Source organism: Cryptomeria japonica, chromosome 6, assembly GCF_030272615.1.
Source record: "Cryptomeria japonica chromosome 6, Sugi_1.0, whole genome shotgun sequence".
Taxonomy (NCBI): domain Eukaryota; kingdom Viridiplantae; phylum Streptophyta; class Pinopsida; order Cupressales; family Cupressaceae; genus Cryptomeria; species Cryptomeria japonica.
Window position 1 is genome coordinate 274,165,454 of NC_081410.1, and position 17,344 is coordinate 274,182,797.

At 33.5% G+C, this 17,344-nt stretch overlaps 1 protein-coding gene across 1 annotated transcript; it reads left to right on the forward strand.

Moving 5' to 3' along the window:
- Window positions 1-13,161: 13,161 nt before the first annotated feature.
- Window positions 13,162-14,361, forward strand: LOC131062619 (cell number regulator 10). The gene has a single exon (XM_057996323.1). It carries the CDS (start codon window positions 13,306-13,308, stop codon window positions 13,954-13,956), a length of 651 nt encoding a protein of 216 aa, XP_057852306.1. The 5' UTR covers window positions 13,162-13,305; the 3' UTR covers window positions 13,957-14,361.
- The last annotated feature ends 2,983 nt before the right edge of the window (window positions 14,362-17,344 follow it).

A 17,344-nucleotide genomic window follows, 5' to 3' on the forward strand; every position in this document is an offset into this window, starting at 1 on the left:
CTTCAATCAAATATTCAAGCGAAGATGTAACATAACTCGTGGAGGATTTCATACACTTTCCCATGGATAGTTGCAAAAAAAATTCATAGACCAACGAATCTTTTTCTTTCATTTTTCCTTGGCTTATGATGAAAACTATTATGCCAATGTATTGTTCAGACCGTGCTAAGACTTAAGTGAAGTTTCATGTTCAGACCATGCTAAGAGCTTTCATTTGTATGAAGATGAAAAGCGACATCCAACTTATAGATTTCTTCGCATGCATGTCCTCAATCTTCACATGCATGGACAAAAAATTTCGAACTCCTAATGGGCTATCAACAATATAGTGGTGAGGGGTAGCATCTTTCCACCATATAGAAGACCATTTTGAATAGGATTCAGATCCAGGACACTCTACAACAAGTTATCTAAATAATTTTTATTATTTAACTATTTCATTTAATTTCCATCTCACAATTAAAAATTAATTAATTAATTTTCATCTACAATTTAAAATTATAATAATAAAAACTCATATTTCACCTCATCTTTTTAGTTAAATGCAAACAAACTTATTTCTCTCCATTTCCTTAAATTTTAAATCTCCCCATCTATTTAGAATCTTTCAATCTCCACTCTCCATTTTTATAACAAAATATTTAATACCCTCCTCCATATGGGTGAAACAAACTAATTAATTACCATAACCATTTTAAACAAATTTTTGTACCATCCATTTATATTAAATTCAATCTTAACTGTCCATCATGCCTCCTATATTCTAAGAAAACATTCTCATCTAATATCAACTATAGATTCATTATACACCATTCATACAAATTTTCAAAATATACAAAATGAGTTGCAGGCTTCCAAACACTCATCTATCAACTTTTTTGATGAATATGTGTGTCATTTTTCATTAATTTAAAATATTTTACACATATCTACAAAAAAATTAGAGGGACATAAGGTCACCCCTCTCACTCACACAGATAGTGCCCAAAAAGCCAGATAATAGAAAATCCTCTTAAGTAGCAAGAGCAACACTAGTGGGAGGCAGAGAAGGATCCCAATATCCAATTTACCCCATACATCAATTGCGTTTGGAGTGATGTTAGGAAGGGACCAGCCCCCATCAACATTCATCTCTCCCTAATGTTTATCTTCATTCCTTGCTAGTGAAATAGCCAAAGAAAATTGAGGGAGCCATTTGGAAGAGTCTATCCAACCACCACCACTAGAAAGTTGTTGACCAACCATTGCCACCACCAGTAGATGGCCTTGCCCCACCCATAAACCACCAAGAGGCATAACCTCCACACAGGGGAGAAGCAGAGTGTCATCAAGCTAAGCTTCCCTTGCCACTAGAGTGGCAGAAGGAGCTCGAGATCTTGGTGACTGAGAATGTCGAGCCGTAAAAATCAGTCTGCGTCTATGACCATGAGTCGAAGAATAGCCATGGGAAGCAGAACTACCCAGAGGAACCCTCACCATAATGCAAGGGGCATTACCCTAGTATTCTAGTAGCTCCTCAAGGTGAGCCATCTCTAATGCTACTTTACTCACCTAAATTTGAATCTAGAGCATCATATTGTTACAAATAGTAGCTTTAGTTAAAAGTGAAACAAAAGTATCAATAGAGCTGTGAGAAAAAATAACAACATTCCTATCTTTCCATAAGGAAAAGAGAATCTCAACCTTGGAATCATTCCATTATTGAGTATACTTGAAGGGAATATGAGGCCAATCCCCTCCAAAAAATTGTAGACACTAAAAATCATCTTTCGCTTGTGACAACACTTTTCACTAAAATTCGTCTGCATTAATTAAGTGATCTTAATTACTCAATTAACACTCTAGTGTCATTCTTCAAACTTCTCTTGATTAAATAATTTTTAATTATTTAATTATGTTTTCTTCAAATCCTCTCGTTTTCCCTAATTGATTCTCCTTTCATTTTCTAATTGTTTGAAATTGATTATTATTCTACAATTAAATAATTTTAATTATTTAATCCTACTAAGTTAACTAACTATTCCTCTTAGTTAAATAATTCTTAAGTTACTTAATGTACAATAATTTCACATTCCTCATGATTAAATAAATTTAATACCTATTTAATTGTTATTTTTTACTCAATAATAATATTATTTTTATTAAGATAATAAAAAATATGTACATAAGTATTCAAAACAAAGTTGACCTTTCCAACACAACAAAAAATTATCTTCATGGCATTAACCCAGCCTACCCACCTATCCGAAAACGATAATTACAACAATACAAAATTGTCCATATTAAAAAAACTAAACCCCAGCCAAAAATAACTAACTTAACAGTTTAACAAAAAAACGGATTTAACACCGCAACACCCCAAAAACACTGAGAGTCAGAGAGGCAACTATTTCATATGACTTTATCACCTCCACGATGACCTTGCTTCACCACCCGACCCGGAGCCTGCATTCACCTTTCACAGTCGAAGGACTCTCCTTCCAGCTCCCTCAGGCTATGCCTTTTCTTTCTTGATCACCTCATCCAATTCTTTGATCTGGACCAGCAACTTTAATGCTTCCCATCCCCATCGAGCCTCCATTCTACGATGGAATTTACATTGCCCGGGAGATCACCTCACAAAAGGAATTATTACTTCTTTAATTCCTTCACCCTCATGTTGCACTCCTTCACCAATGTCAAACCCCACTCCCAGTACTGCCCATTCTAACAGAGAATCCAATTTTCTCAAGTAATGCCTATTAAATTATTGTTAGCATATGGGTGAGAATAAATAAATTTTATTTATTTATTAAATCACTCCACTTTCCACTCCACTAGCCAAATTTATCACTCTTGCATTTCCTATTTCCTCCTCACTTAACTCTCATGTCCTCCTTTCTTAATAGTTTCCCTCTCTCCACTTTTCACTCCCACTTTCACAATTCTCTCAATTTCCTCTCCCCTTAACTCCTCTTGTGCGATCTTGGCCATCCATTTCCCAAAATTTGAATTGATCTTGGCCCTTCATCTAATCCTCAACGTCTATAAATTTGTATCAAAATCTTATTTGCAACCAACCACATCTTCGATATATTATCATCATTATTATGTCTTGAGATTTGAATTTTCTTTGTGAACACATAGTGAAAATTGAGAGAATTTGAAGGAAATTAAGAACAATGGAGGCTACATGAGATGGATGCAAGGTTGTTTGGTTTTCTTTTATGTTTTCGTTGCATTCAATTTCATCCTTTCTATTGGTTGAATATGACTTATCTTTGAAATTCGAGTTTTGTGGTTGATCATATGTTTCTCTCATGAACTCGACATGAATCTAATGTTATTGAAGTGGGTTTTATAGGTTTTCTTGCAATTTTCTTTTAAAGCCCATTCTAATCCTTCATTCATATAAAATTAAACACACAAAATTTGATAAAACAATTTATGGGTCTATTAGGATTCAATCTTAACTTTCCAAATCATTTTGTAGTTCTGAATTTCATTTAGAATTGAAAAAGTTATCACAGTTTTAATTCTACTATTAATTTTTTAGAATATGTAGTATTCTTTCATTCATAAAATAATTTACAAGCAAAATTTTGTAAAATAATTTATGGGTCCTTTAGATCTCATTCTTAGCTTTCTAGATCATTTTGCAGTTTTTAATTTCACTAAGAATTGGGAAAGTTATTATTGTTTTACTATTTATGTCATAATTGCTCAATCGAAGGGTATGCAAGCCTTTGATTTTTGAAATTAATGCATTTAATCTTTTTTTTTTCCATTAATAAATTTGTGTAGGAATCTGGCAAATGATGGGAAAATATCATAAAACAAACTACTAATGATGTTTGTTGTTGCTCACTGATAAAGAAAAAATCATAAAACCTCCATGTGTTTGTGATTTTTAGCATAGAAAACACTTCAATTTTTCAAGGTTAATGAACAATTGCTTGAGTGTTTTGTGTCCTTACACTTTTGTTGTGTAAACCCAAGTTATTGTGTACATATCCTCTCCCCTTGCATGTTTATGCAACCTTGGATGCATGAGAAACACATAATAGCTTCTTTTTATCTTTAGTAGAAGGCCTACTTGGGGAACTCATCACCCTAGGGTTCGACCTCAAACACATTTCTCTGACAAGCTATATAAGGGGGTGAGAGTGAAAGATATAGCCCAATCCATCTCACACTGTGTCTAGTGAAATCATGAAGCTTAGGTGATACCAAGATAGGGGTGCAAGGTAGGTTCAAGCGACTTAATTGATGTTCATGACTCATGTTTGTGACATGTAGGTGTTCTTAGAGTTCTCCTATTATAAACCTTATGCTTTTTAGAGACCAACATTTCAATCGTTTCTTGATTTTTGCAAGAGATGCAAATCATACCCCGAGGATTACTCAACATGTACCCTCCTTAGTAAGATAGAAATATGTTGGTTAAAAAAGGTTTTTGAACCTGGTAAGAGGAAAGGTGATTTTGTTGCTATGTGCCTATGCCATTGGACCTAACCATACCTTGACAGTTAGATTTAAAAACAACCATATTATCCATTGTTTGTTATGAGTGTTTTAAAAATTAAAATTAATCAAAACCTTAGGTTTTTAGAACAACAACCAGAACACCACAATTTCCACTATCAATAGTGTAATTGATTGTCTTAATTCGTAATTGATAAAATTCACAATGTAACTATCATAGTAGGCTTTAAAACTGCAACTGAACTTTTTGTTATGCAATTAGTGATAATTGGACCACATAATTTTCTATATCTGCAACGCAATTGAAACTCCTTGTAATACATTTGTTTGATCTCTTGACACATTTGACTAGTAGATTAGGGAACTTTTGAAATATGAGACTAAACCCTTTTGTCAGGATTATTTACTATACCACTGAGATCATTAAGACCATCCATATCTAAACTATCATTTTTTAGTCCTTCCATCCTTAGATTAAACTTGCAAACTTGCATTTTAAATCCTTACCGTAGAGATTGCATTTTCTCAACCTAGTTTTGCATCCTTAGTTAAAAATTACATTCGTCATTCAATCCCTTAGCTTGCATCCTTAGTTTGCGTTGGTCAAATTAGACTTCAATTCCCTAGTTTAAAAATTTGCATTTCAATCCTTTAGCTTTAAAATCCTCGCACTTTAGTCTTTAGCTCAAACTTACATTCTGTTTTTGCATACTTTAGGTTAACTTTCATATTAGCCTTAAACAATTTTGAAAACCTAAAAAATCAAATCTTGGATCAGACCTTAGTTATTGTTAGATTATATTGGCCTCATTATCTTCCTTTAATCATTCTCACCAACAAGTTAATCCTAACCACTCATAAGTCTAGTGAGGGTGATACTTTACAAAAAAAATATCATCTTGATCTTTGTCCTTATGATGTCCAGGTTCTTCTTCAATCACTCTGATTTGCCTTCATAGGCTTCACATTCAAACATTTTTGAAATCCAAAAACTTGAAAAACATAGTTGCATCTTCTTTCCTTTAAATAAAAAATCCAAACCTTAGTTACTGTTAGATTATCTTGGCCTCATCATCTTCCTTCCATGATTCCCACCAACAAGTCAATCCTAATCACTCATATGTCTATTGACAATGAGACTTTATAAAACACTATCATCTTGATCTTTGTCTTCTTGAGGTTTATGTTCTCCTTTAGTCACTTTGGTTTTCTCTCGTAGGCTTGACATTCAAACATTTTTGAAATCTAAAAACCACCAAAACATAGTTGCATCTTCATTCCTTAATTTATTTTATTTTTTTGAAAAAATAGCATACTTACACTCCCATGGCTTAGTTGCACTTCTAAGTCCTTTAGCATTCCTCTAAAATCCAAAAAATTCAATAAAATAGCATAGCTTGGTTACATTGGTCATTCTTTAGTTGCATTGTCATCCTTTAGTTGCAATCCCAAAATTCAAAAACTCTAAAAACATAGTTGAATTGTCATCCACATATTATTGCACTTGTCATATTTAGGACACAATTTAGATTCATAACCAAAACATCAAAATCACAAAAAAATATGAAAAAACCAAGAAAATCCCAAAACAACCTAATCAAGTCTTATGTGGTTGAAACAAGGTCATGAAATCTACAAATGAACATCATGGATTGGCATTGAACACTCCATAAAGAAGGCGATGTATCTATCCCTCCAATTGAAAGAGCATCAACACCATACCAACCTTCATTCTCACATGAGACCATACCATCACAAACAACTTATCAATTGTATCAATCTAACTTACATATGTCCCAAAACTTGAACCAAACCTACTGTTCCAAAATAAACACTACTCATATTCCATCATCACCCATAGAAATATTGGCCCAAGAAATAGAGACCTTGAAACAAGGGATGATAAACATTGACACTAATAGAGCCAAAACCTCCACATCACCCCAAAATTTGCAGTTCACAAATCCCTCCTACCAACAACCCAACATACCAACTCCCATCTCACAAACAAACATGGAAAACCAACCTCAACCAACAAACACAAACATCAACCAAATACTAAATCAAAATCCATTCAACTAAATCCCAAATCAAATCTCATTCAACTAATTCCCAAACCAAAACCAAATCACAAACCAAGTTTAAAACCTTAATCAAAACTATACACCTCAATAATAACACCAAATCACTTTCTCCACAAACACATACAACCTAAATCCCCAAGTCACACATAAAAAATGCATCCCTCAAAACAACATTCTACCCAACCTACAAACCACATACACACTTATACCTCAAAAAAACCAAACATTCACATCTAATTTCAATGAAACAACCCAACCTATGACCTACTATAATTACCAACAAAACACATCACCCAACCATGTCACTACATCTATTCCCATAACAAATCCTCAAACCCACTCACATGTTCCTCAAAACAATAATTAGATACTAAATCTTGTCACAAGGTCTCTCCAAGCATCAAGACAAAAACACATTGATCAAGACACACTTTCCAAGAATGATGAAAACATCTACCCATATATAGCAATAACTCATTTCAAAACAACCAACCCAATGACATATCTACCTCCCATGAAGAATTGGCCCTCAAATAGCCTCCATCTCTCCCACCATTCCTTCATCCCCTAAATATTCACAAGACTAATCCACACCATCTCCATCAAATGATGCATCTAATGATGACACCTTTTGTGCTTATCCCCAAGGGCTAAACATAATAGATATTCAAGATACAAATCCCTTCCATGATTCAAAAATCTTAGAACCAATGCCACCATACACCCCACTTCTAATCCAACCCACTCCGGAGAGTCCTATTCAAAATATATTTCTATCATGTCAAGAGTATAATCAAAAGTATGAAGAAACAAGTCCTAAAATAAATCAAGATAAAGATCCCAAAGCTTTCCCATCACATCCAATTATTGACCAAGATCACACAGCCTTCTCATCAGATGCAATTATTGACCAAGATCCCATTTCCCTAGAATCCCATGATAATAGTCTCATCATCCATTCTAATTCCATCCAAGATGATCCCCTTCCATCTCCAAAGAAAATCATCCTTCCACGTCCCATTCATAATCCACTTCCTAAGGAAGATCATGATATCCCTTCAATCCTATCTAATAATTTCATTCAAAAACCAAGAGGAAAGCACCCTTCAAATGGAATCCAATGATCCTCTCCCAAGTCAAGATCAAAGTATCCCTTCATCTCCATGTCATAGTCCTCAATGTCTACCTTAAGATCTGAACATCCCTCCTCATGATCCTAACTCTCCTCAATATCCCATTGTTATTCATGAATCCATTACTTATCAAATCGGTTCCTCCACTTTCATCTAATTTGATTTACTTTATGATCATATCATCCCTTCCATACCATATCCTCCTCAAAATTGACTCGCATCTTGTTTCTAAAACAATTGGAAAATATATTTGTCAAAGCATACATTATCAAGAAAAATGGTCTGGCCTCCATTAACAAAGTATATTAGAACCCCTTCCTATCAAGAAAGTCCTAATTATCATGGCCTCAACTACATAGCTCACTCTCAAGACCTTGGTATTCCTATTAAATTCCACATTCCCCCATCTACACCCAAACATGCACATCCCCCTTCATCCCTTCCATCCATCTTAGGTCCTTATATCTCAAAACCAAAACCTTCATCCCTTCCATCTATCTTGGGTCCTTATGTCCCTCCATCCACTATCCATATCATCCCTAGCTCACAATCTAATTACCCTACAATAAATCAAGATTAGCAAAGGTGCACATCTTTGAGAATCTTCCAACCATCTATCTACATAAACCCATCTAAAAGATCCTCATATCGTTCCTCTCCACCCATGAATCCTATTCCTCTTGGAATCAATTTAGATGCCAAGCATAAAACCCATAAGTCCAAAAATCCACATACATTCAAGAATCAACATGTCTCATCTAAAAGACATGTAAAAAAATTTTGATCCAAAAGTAAAAATAAAAATCCAAATGGCCACAAATGTCCATCAAGTAAAAACAAAAATAAAAAAACCATCTATATTCTTGAGTTGCTCATAGAAGCAATGTATTCCAAAGAATCACAAAAGAAGGAAAAATAAAAAACAATGGGGATTCCCAAGTTTCTCATAGAAGCACTACATCATAAAGAAATATCAAAATTGGCATCCAAAATTGCTATTCCAAAGGCTTCCTTTGCTCCTCCATCTAAACATCTACCACCTTTCAAATCTATTTTGGGTCCCTATGTCCCAAAATCCATTATCTTAAATCTCCCATCATCCATTTTGGGTCTCTATGCCCCAAAATTCACATCCACTTATCCATCAAAATCTCAAAATCCAAAATCCACTTTCCCTCCTTCACTCCACCACCCCTCAAGGTGTGTGCCAATTTTTATCTTTCCAACATTTCCATCCAACCATACACAAATCTTCCAACACCCAATCCGTTATCCAACATCTATTTTCCATCCTTCCATCCCTCATATCCAATCCTTTGCATAAATCCTTACCCTAATTCCATTCAACCATTCATTTCATCTACCTTTACCATCATCCTACCAACGTCTATGAGCATATTTCCAATAGCCATGGTCTATTGTAGCACATCTTTCACAGGTACCATCTAAATAACAAGATTCTTGAGTCACTCCTTCATCTCCTATTAGGAATCCACTGTCTTCCAAAAAATGAAAAAAAGAAAAAATGAAAATAGTAAAGAGAAATAATCAGTCCACTGGTGAAAAGCACTTATTGCGATGCCTTGGGCAAGTACCATGATAAAAACCCGACAAACAAATGGCATGTGTAATCCCTCATCCTCTTGCATTATGTACTTGGGGGCAAGTTTCATCCACACTATCCTATCCACCACATCCTCCATTGTCCCTCATCCTCCACTATCCATTACCCTATCTTCATCCATTATCCTTTTTTCCACCTTTGATCTTGACAAGGCTAAGGATCTCCATAAGCATCATGTATCCTATCTACTTCACCTTATCCACACCCTTTTGTCTAGATATCTTTGATCTTGGCCATTTCTTACTTTTATCATCCATTATCACCATTGATCTTGCTTATCATATTTGTATCATATCTCCATCCTATCCAAACCCATCCCTTGATCTTAATCAAAATGAAAACATTTTTTCAAAAACCACTTGACATGTTCATTCCTATGCCAATCAAGGCACCATGTCATCACCTTACATTGCCATATCCAATCTCTTAGCTTGGATGAACATGTTATCCCATTGCGAGATAGTCCTTGGAAACCAAATCAAATCCAATTACATAATAAGCTATCCCCCTTGTCGGTTCATAATGTCCCATACCTTGCTAGACACTGGGACAAATAAATGCATCTTGATTGAGAAAAAGAATCCAAAAAAAAATGAAAAATTTCCTTAAAAATATTTGAAAAGTGTCCCAAAAGAAAAGAATCCAAAAAAATAGAAAAATGTCTTGAAAAAATTCAAAAAGGAAAAAAAATTTGAAAATGTCATGAAAAATCTAACAACATTCAAATATTACAAAAAATCCAAAAAAACAAAACTAAAAATTAATTTTAGTCAAATATATGTTCTATGGAGATTCATTATAGCTATCTTATATATGGGCCACATATTTTTAGTTTTATTTTTTTCTTTTTTTTGGTAATTAGATTCAAATTGGTATAAAATATACATTTAGTAAACAAAAACTCTACGAAATTTAAAAGAATCGTAAAACCCTAGAAAACCCCAAAAATAAAATAAAAATTCAAAATCTAAAACGTTTACCATTCAACCATCCATAATAAACTATTGTTTGTAAAGATAGATATTTGAGCAGACACAAACATAAAACATACAAAATGTTGAGCTTAACAAATCAGGTATCAACATATAAAGTATCAAGTTAGCCTACAACATAATTAATCAAATTGTTTAAATCAAACAACTTATCCTTATCAACTATCATTTGTCTTATACAGGTTGTGGTATGCTCAAAACCAAACACATCTATCTTATATGGGGTACTTCATTCCTTTAACCAAACATCATGGTCCTCACAAAACTCAACGTTGATAAAAATATTAGTATGGCCGTTGATTCATTTAGTCAAGTGAGTCTTATCTTTTTATTGATTTATCTTATATCATGTTCCTATGCTACTCGAGGATATCCACAAGTGATTAGAGTAGCAAGGATGGTTCATGATCTTGTTTTCGTTTTCTATGTGTGGGATGTTTTCATGAAGTTTTGGGGTAAGTGTGTTCCTAGTGTTTATGTTGGCACATTCATTTCTTAATGATCATATGTAAATCTAAGGTCATGGATCATTAGCTTGTGACTATCGCACATACCTTGAACTTCAACACACAAGTTTCAAAATGGATGGGAATATTTCATGTTTGCAATGTGTTTGCCAATGTAAAGTGTTGGCATCATCACCTTGGTTTTTCTATGCCTTGGTATAAGGATATCTATTTTCCATATAATAAAGCTCTATGATGATAAATGTGCACTAATGAAAGCTCAAACTCCAATCTATTCTTTTCCATCAGATAACATTCTTCACTTCTTAGTAACCATTCTTCTCTTTCATCTAACATTCTTCTTTTTCTTTCAAGAGATCACTCATGCCTTTCATACATAAACAATCTCTCGAGGGGGCATCATAATATCCCGTTGCCACTGCAGCATGACCTAAAATGATTTTTTCTTATTTTTTCTTTGAAACAACGCTCAAATTCGCATTATCTCGAGGGGCAAAATGTAGACACCAAAATTGTCCAATGTCCGCACAATTATATTTTCCTATTTTTTTTTTGTCTCAACTAATTAAAATAATTTCATTAGTTGATTATGCTAACTCCTTTTTCCTATAATTAAATAATTTTAATTATAATTTCTTCTAGTCTTTTATTAAACACTTTTAACCATTTAACCTAACTATTCTTCCACAATTAAACAAATCTTTTAATTACTTATCCTAACTAATTATTCTTCTATGATTAAACGGTTAATTTCTAACTATTTAATTTATTTTTTCAATCCTTATAATTAATCAAATTTTTATTTTATTTAATTAATTTTATGAGTAGGTGAAAATAAATATATTTTATTTATTTTTAAACTCCACTTACCAAAATTTTCACTCTAACATTCCTATTTCTCTCCTCACTTAACTCTTCCACCTTTCGACTCATGACTCTTGCCAATTTCGTGCTCCACTTTTGACATGGTAGCTTTTGTTAAAAACAAATACTTTATTTATTTATTTTCACTTAACTCATTCTCTCTCCACTTAACTAGTCTTCTTCAATCTCATATGTTGAACTCCCAAAACTAAAATCAATCTTAGCCCTTCATTCGATTCTCATCCTCTATAAATTCAAATCATTTTCTCATTTCAATCTAACCACAATTTTTGAAATCTTTGTGAATCATCATCTTAGGCTTTGATTTTGTCAATTTGTGCACATGCAAATATGAGAGCAACAATTATTCAATTTAAGAAGTGGAGAAGAACAATGGAGATGGTTCAACATGAATGCTTAAAGGTACAATTTTGTTTAATTTCTTTATTTCTTGCATTCAATTTCATTCTCTATTGAGTAAGATAAGATTTATTAGCATGAAGCTGAGTTTTTGTGGTTGCTTGTGAGAGTTTATGCATCTTTTCTAATTTCTAATCTTACAAGAACCATGTGCCAAGAAAAAGAATTTGGATGAAAGGGGTGAAAAAAGTCATGAATCCAACTCCATAAGTGTTGAACACGGTGGTAAAAATTGAAGAGATGGCTGATAGTCTTTGGTTGGCCAGAAAACAAACAACAAATGAGAGGCCACATGCAAGCTTTGGAAAATAATACACCAAGTGAAATGGGCAAGTTTAGGCTCAGTGATGACTAACCAAATATTGTAAAAACATCGTTGCCACACAGATAGAGGAGACTATAAATGACATCATAAATTGAGAGCTAACACCATACGAAAGTGTGAAGAGAGCTAGTGGTATCCCAAATGCGGCTTATAATTGCATAAGGTGGTGTTAAGATGCCAACCTAGTCCTTCCACCAAGGTCTGATAGAGTGAATGCCAAGTTTGTGTACATGTTGCTTAATTTTTATAAAATTCTTGTGAGCAACTACATAACATCCATTATTATCATCTTAGCTTATCCGTACAACTAATAGAGTTTAATTTTGACAATATTTGTCTTGTTTGTAGTCCATTGAACTCCATCTAAGGTGTGCACAATGGATTGCATGCAATTTGAATTAGCTAGTTTATTTAAGTTTATTTACTTTTATTTTAAACTTAAATTTTGCTACTCATCTTAAGTAACGATTTATGATGTAATCTTAATTATATTAGATATTGGTAATATGTGATTATTATGCTCCATAGTTTGAGCACATTATATTAATAGAGTAAAATGATTTATGATGTTCCACAAGCCTTGCTTTTTATGTATGAGAACATGTTGATCTATTGGTCTAACATATTACTTTGACTATGATAGGGTTTGTCTCTATTTAGGTTGAATCCATGTCTATAGATTGTTTAAAAAACACCTTTAGAGGGCTATTAGATTGCTAAGTACATTTTTAAAGAAAGCAATTAAATAAAAATAATATTTTTTAACCACTTTTAAGGATATTACCGAGTAGATTGATTAGCCAAGAAGTCTTCAAAATCGTCGTTTTCATCCTGTTTCCTTTCGAGGAGTTTTGGGGTTCCGATTCGAAGTTTTTTGCTACAGAAATAATTGATTCTGAGTTGGATTCTGGATACTCTATTGTGTCATCTGAATGGCTTCTAAATCTTCCGACTTTGAACCTTCTGCACCCCCATTTCCTCCAGGTTCTCGGGGATTACAAGACCAGAATGAAAATGAGCCTTTAATTCAAGGGCAAGGGCACACCTATGCTCCATCCCCTTCCTCCTATCATCCAGTCGCCTACGGACAGCCACCTCCACCTCCACCTCCACCTCCACCTCCACCTATGTTTTATCAGCAGTACATGGCGCCATCTCCTCCTGTCTATGGAACCCCTATGTGGCAGCAAGAAACCAGACCTGAATGGAGTACAGACCTCTGTAATTGTATGGCAGACATACCCATCTGCCTGCTTGGCTGTCTTTGCCCCTGTTTACTTTTCGGGAAAGTTGCAGAAAAACTGGACGATGGTCTCACTTCCTGCCTTGCTCCTGCTCTTGTTTGGTACATCGTCCAGCAATTTACCTCTTTAGGGTGTATTTACTCATGTGGGTATAGGAAGAAGCTTCGTGCAAGATACAATCTTCCAGAGAGGCCCTTGCCTGATTGTCTGGTACATTGGTTGTGCTGGCCTTGTGCATTCTGTCAGGAGTATAGAGAATTGCATATTCGGAGACGAGCAGAAGAAGCGCGGCGTGCCACATCTGTGATGCCTCCTCCGCAACAATTCATGAACTTCTGAGGAAACGGCATATATGACGCAGCAGTATTATATTAGGTACTATTCAATTACTTTTCTAATAATAATCTGTGGAAGATTTTAATAAAAAAATTATGATGTTTTCAGTTCCATTGGATTGAAAAGAATTTCCAGAAAAAAACTGTGTATATTTTGTTTTTATAAACCACAGACCGGGGCTCATTATCTATAGATTTCAGGTGGGGATATGTGGTCCTAACACAGCTTTTATGGTACTAATCGATTAAGTTAGTTTGAGTACACCTAATTCTTAACATTGCATTAGGTGTATTGCATATAATTGTATACTATTGATTTGATCGATATAGGAAGGATATGTTCTACGTTACCTGTCTATGTAAGGATGTTAACACTTTGTTAATATATGTTGAGTGAGGATTGTTCTTTTGCTACTGTTTATATGTATTGAATATGATAATGGGAAATTGTTTATTCGTTATACGGTTCACGAATGTTATTATTTTGATTTGTATATCATGTATTCAGCACACTCTTTTGCATTATTATATATCTTGAATAGGGTATTGTGGTTTTATATGAGCATATAAGTTTTGAATGTGATCTCCTGCAATTTTTATTGAACTACTATAATCTTGAATTACTTCTGCAATCTTTTTTTTTTGCACTCATTAAGGTGATAGATCACATAGTATACTCTAAAATACTGATAGAAACAAAATACACACTATTTTTACAGAAGCTTTTTAAATTTTTTAATATAAAAGATGTTTTCAAACACAAAGTAATATATAGAATTATATTTAGAAACAATTATTTTATCTATTTGTGCATAAACTGAATACACATGTATTCAGAATCTTTGCAATGGGCATGAGGGAATTGTATCACCAATGAGCAATGTTCAGCAATTCGACATTGCAGTATGGAATGATGTTAGAAATTGAAAATTAAGCATGCTCTCGATTATGAATGATATATAGCATTTGAAGATGTAGATGTTCTGAATGAATTTCTGGAACATTAATATTCTTGATTTGTTTGGAAAATTTGCTTTGTTTTGACTGGTGTTAACTCTATTTGATTTCCATTTGAGTTGATGTATTGATTTTATTTATGTGTAAAATTGTTTTTAAATTTAATGAGATTTAGAGTTTACACAGCTTATAATATATAAACAAATAAGCAAATAAGGGAAAATATATTGATATATTAGAGCACACTCTAGAATTCATTCTCAAACTGTATTATTGTTTGTACTTAACATATTATTAACATTGAATTTTAAAAAGTTATCCCCTTCTTTACATCGTATGTTAGAATAATCAAAATTTTGCAATTTTGTCTAGGAGTCACCTGGTTTTCTATTGTTGTAGTGAAATAAGTATTGCGGGATTTGAAATATCCTTGGCACAGATTTTGCCACAGGTATTGTGCACAGTGAACATGTCTGCTTTGTAATAGAGCCTAGCACAATGAAGCCAACATTATGACTATGGTAACCTTAGTGTCTCTTTCCTGCAGTTTACCAAGCTAATTTTATTTATAGGGTGTGATCAATATTTACATGGTCAACTTCAAATTATTAAAACTGGTCCAAGGGGTTGAATTTAATTGGTTAAAGTACGGAGTTTTTATTGTGGAGATCTATGTTCAAATTTCAAAAGGACATCTAATATGGAATTCTAAGTTATGACTCCTGGTTTTTCACAGTTGATTTCTAATGTGGAGGTGGTTTCTAAATAAGCGGATTTCTAATTTGTGACTCTTGATCTTCTATAGATAGTTTATTGTGTAGTTTCTCGAAAAGAGCTGATATTAATCTCATGATTGTGTTTGCAAGAACTTGTATTGATCTCATATTGATATTCATATGAACAAAATATTTATAAACGATTAAAAAAGATATCTTTTTTTAAGTTAAAACTGACCTGGTCTGCACTAACTAATGCAGTTTCCATGTAGGCAACTTGTTACTTTTGGTTAAGAGGAAATCCTTTTCTATCTGTTTTTGACACGTTGCTTACAAAAGTTCACAAGAACTATTAGAAAACGTACGCTGGTATCTCTGTGAATATGCACTTGGGTGTAATCCAACCCTGATAAGAATTTGTCACACAATCTCTTGAAGAGAGATTACTAGAAATCAGAATAACAATAACATTAGTATATTTTTTTGACATTATATTGCTCAAATGCTCATTACCCTTGAGATAAAATTTTGATAATTCTGATTTCCTAAATTAGACTTTTTGTTGATGTAAATTATTTATTATTGTGCTTTAGTTTTTATTCATCTTTTTTGGTAGATATTGTCTAGATTATTATTAGATATTTGTGATGAATCCTTGCTGGTTCAATTCTTCAATCTGTTGTAATTTATTATTTTATTTTTTTGTGTTTTGATTATTACAGATGGTCTTTCAGAAACAGACAGAAGTTGCAGAAGGGTTTCTTTAATTCTCAACACATATTGAAAGAATACATGAAATTAATCAGCTGAAACAATAAACTGGATAATTTAGAAGCATACCCGTAGGTCCTTAGCCAATTTATTGAATTAAAAGGATTCAATCAGCAACTTACAAAGTTCTGATTTTTTATTCTGAAAACAATTGAGATCTGCTCTTATTTGATACTAAGACGCCCAAACAGTGGGAAGATGGCACCAATAAATGAGCAAGCTGTGTGTTTGGGAAAAAAAGCCTCCAAACCACAGAAAAATTAACAGCAAAACAGCAAATAGGAAACCTACAACAAATCTGCGCTGTAAGAAGCCAAATCTGCCCCAATTTGAATCAATTTGACTTTTGAATGAAGCCAACCACAGCTGCAACAATTCAATTGATCTTTCACAGTCTCACCATTACCATGCACTGAAGAATAAATGCTCTCCAATGAAGAATCCAGTCTGAAACCCTCAAGCTCCAAAACCAGAGGAATGAGATATCAAGTAATCAACAATTAAAGAATTTGATTTCTCAAGGGGGTGGCTTTATGCAAAAACCCACGATTTTTATTTAGGGTTGCTTTTAGGGTTATAGAAAATCTCATAAGTAATTAAACACTTTTAATTTAGGCGCCCAACTATAGAGAAAAATAAAGTCACTTAATAAATTTAAGTGAAATATTGAATTAAAAAGTCAATGTGACTTTATAATAAATGTCATTAATTAAATATAACCTGTAATTCGCTGAAAAAATAATATCTCTCTCAATATGACTCCAAAAGATGAATCGTCAGAAGCTGGAGATAAAGCTCCCCAAACCCATGTGACCAGGGGCCTGTCTAAAAAATAGCCAACTTCCCATCTATAAATAGCCAAAATGCTATAAATAGCAAATCCCTCAAATGGAATCAAAAACTGCTCAAACGAAACCTAAACTGAACCCAACACTGAACTGAAGAACA

Bases quoted from the DNA above. Each gene is read 5' to 3' on its own strand.
- LOC131062619 (XM_057996323.1), top strand. From the start codon at position 13,306: ATGGCTTCTAAATCTTCCGACTTTGAACCTTCTGCACCCCCATTTCCT.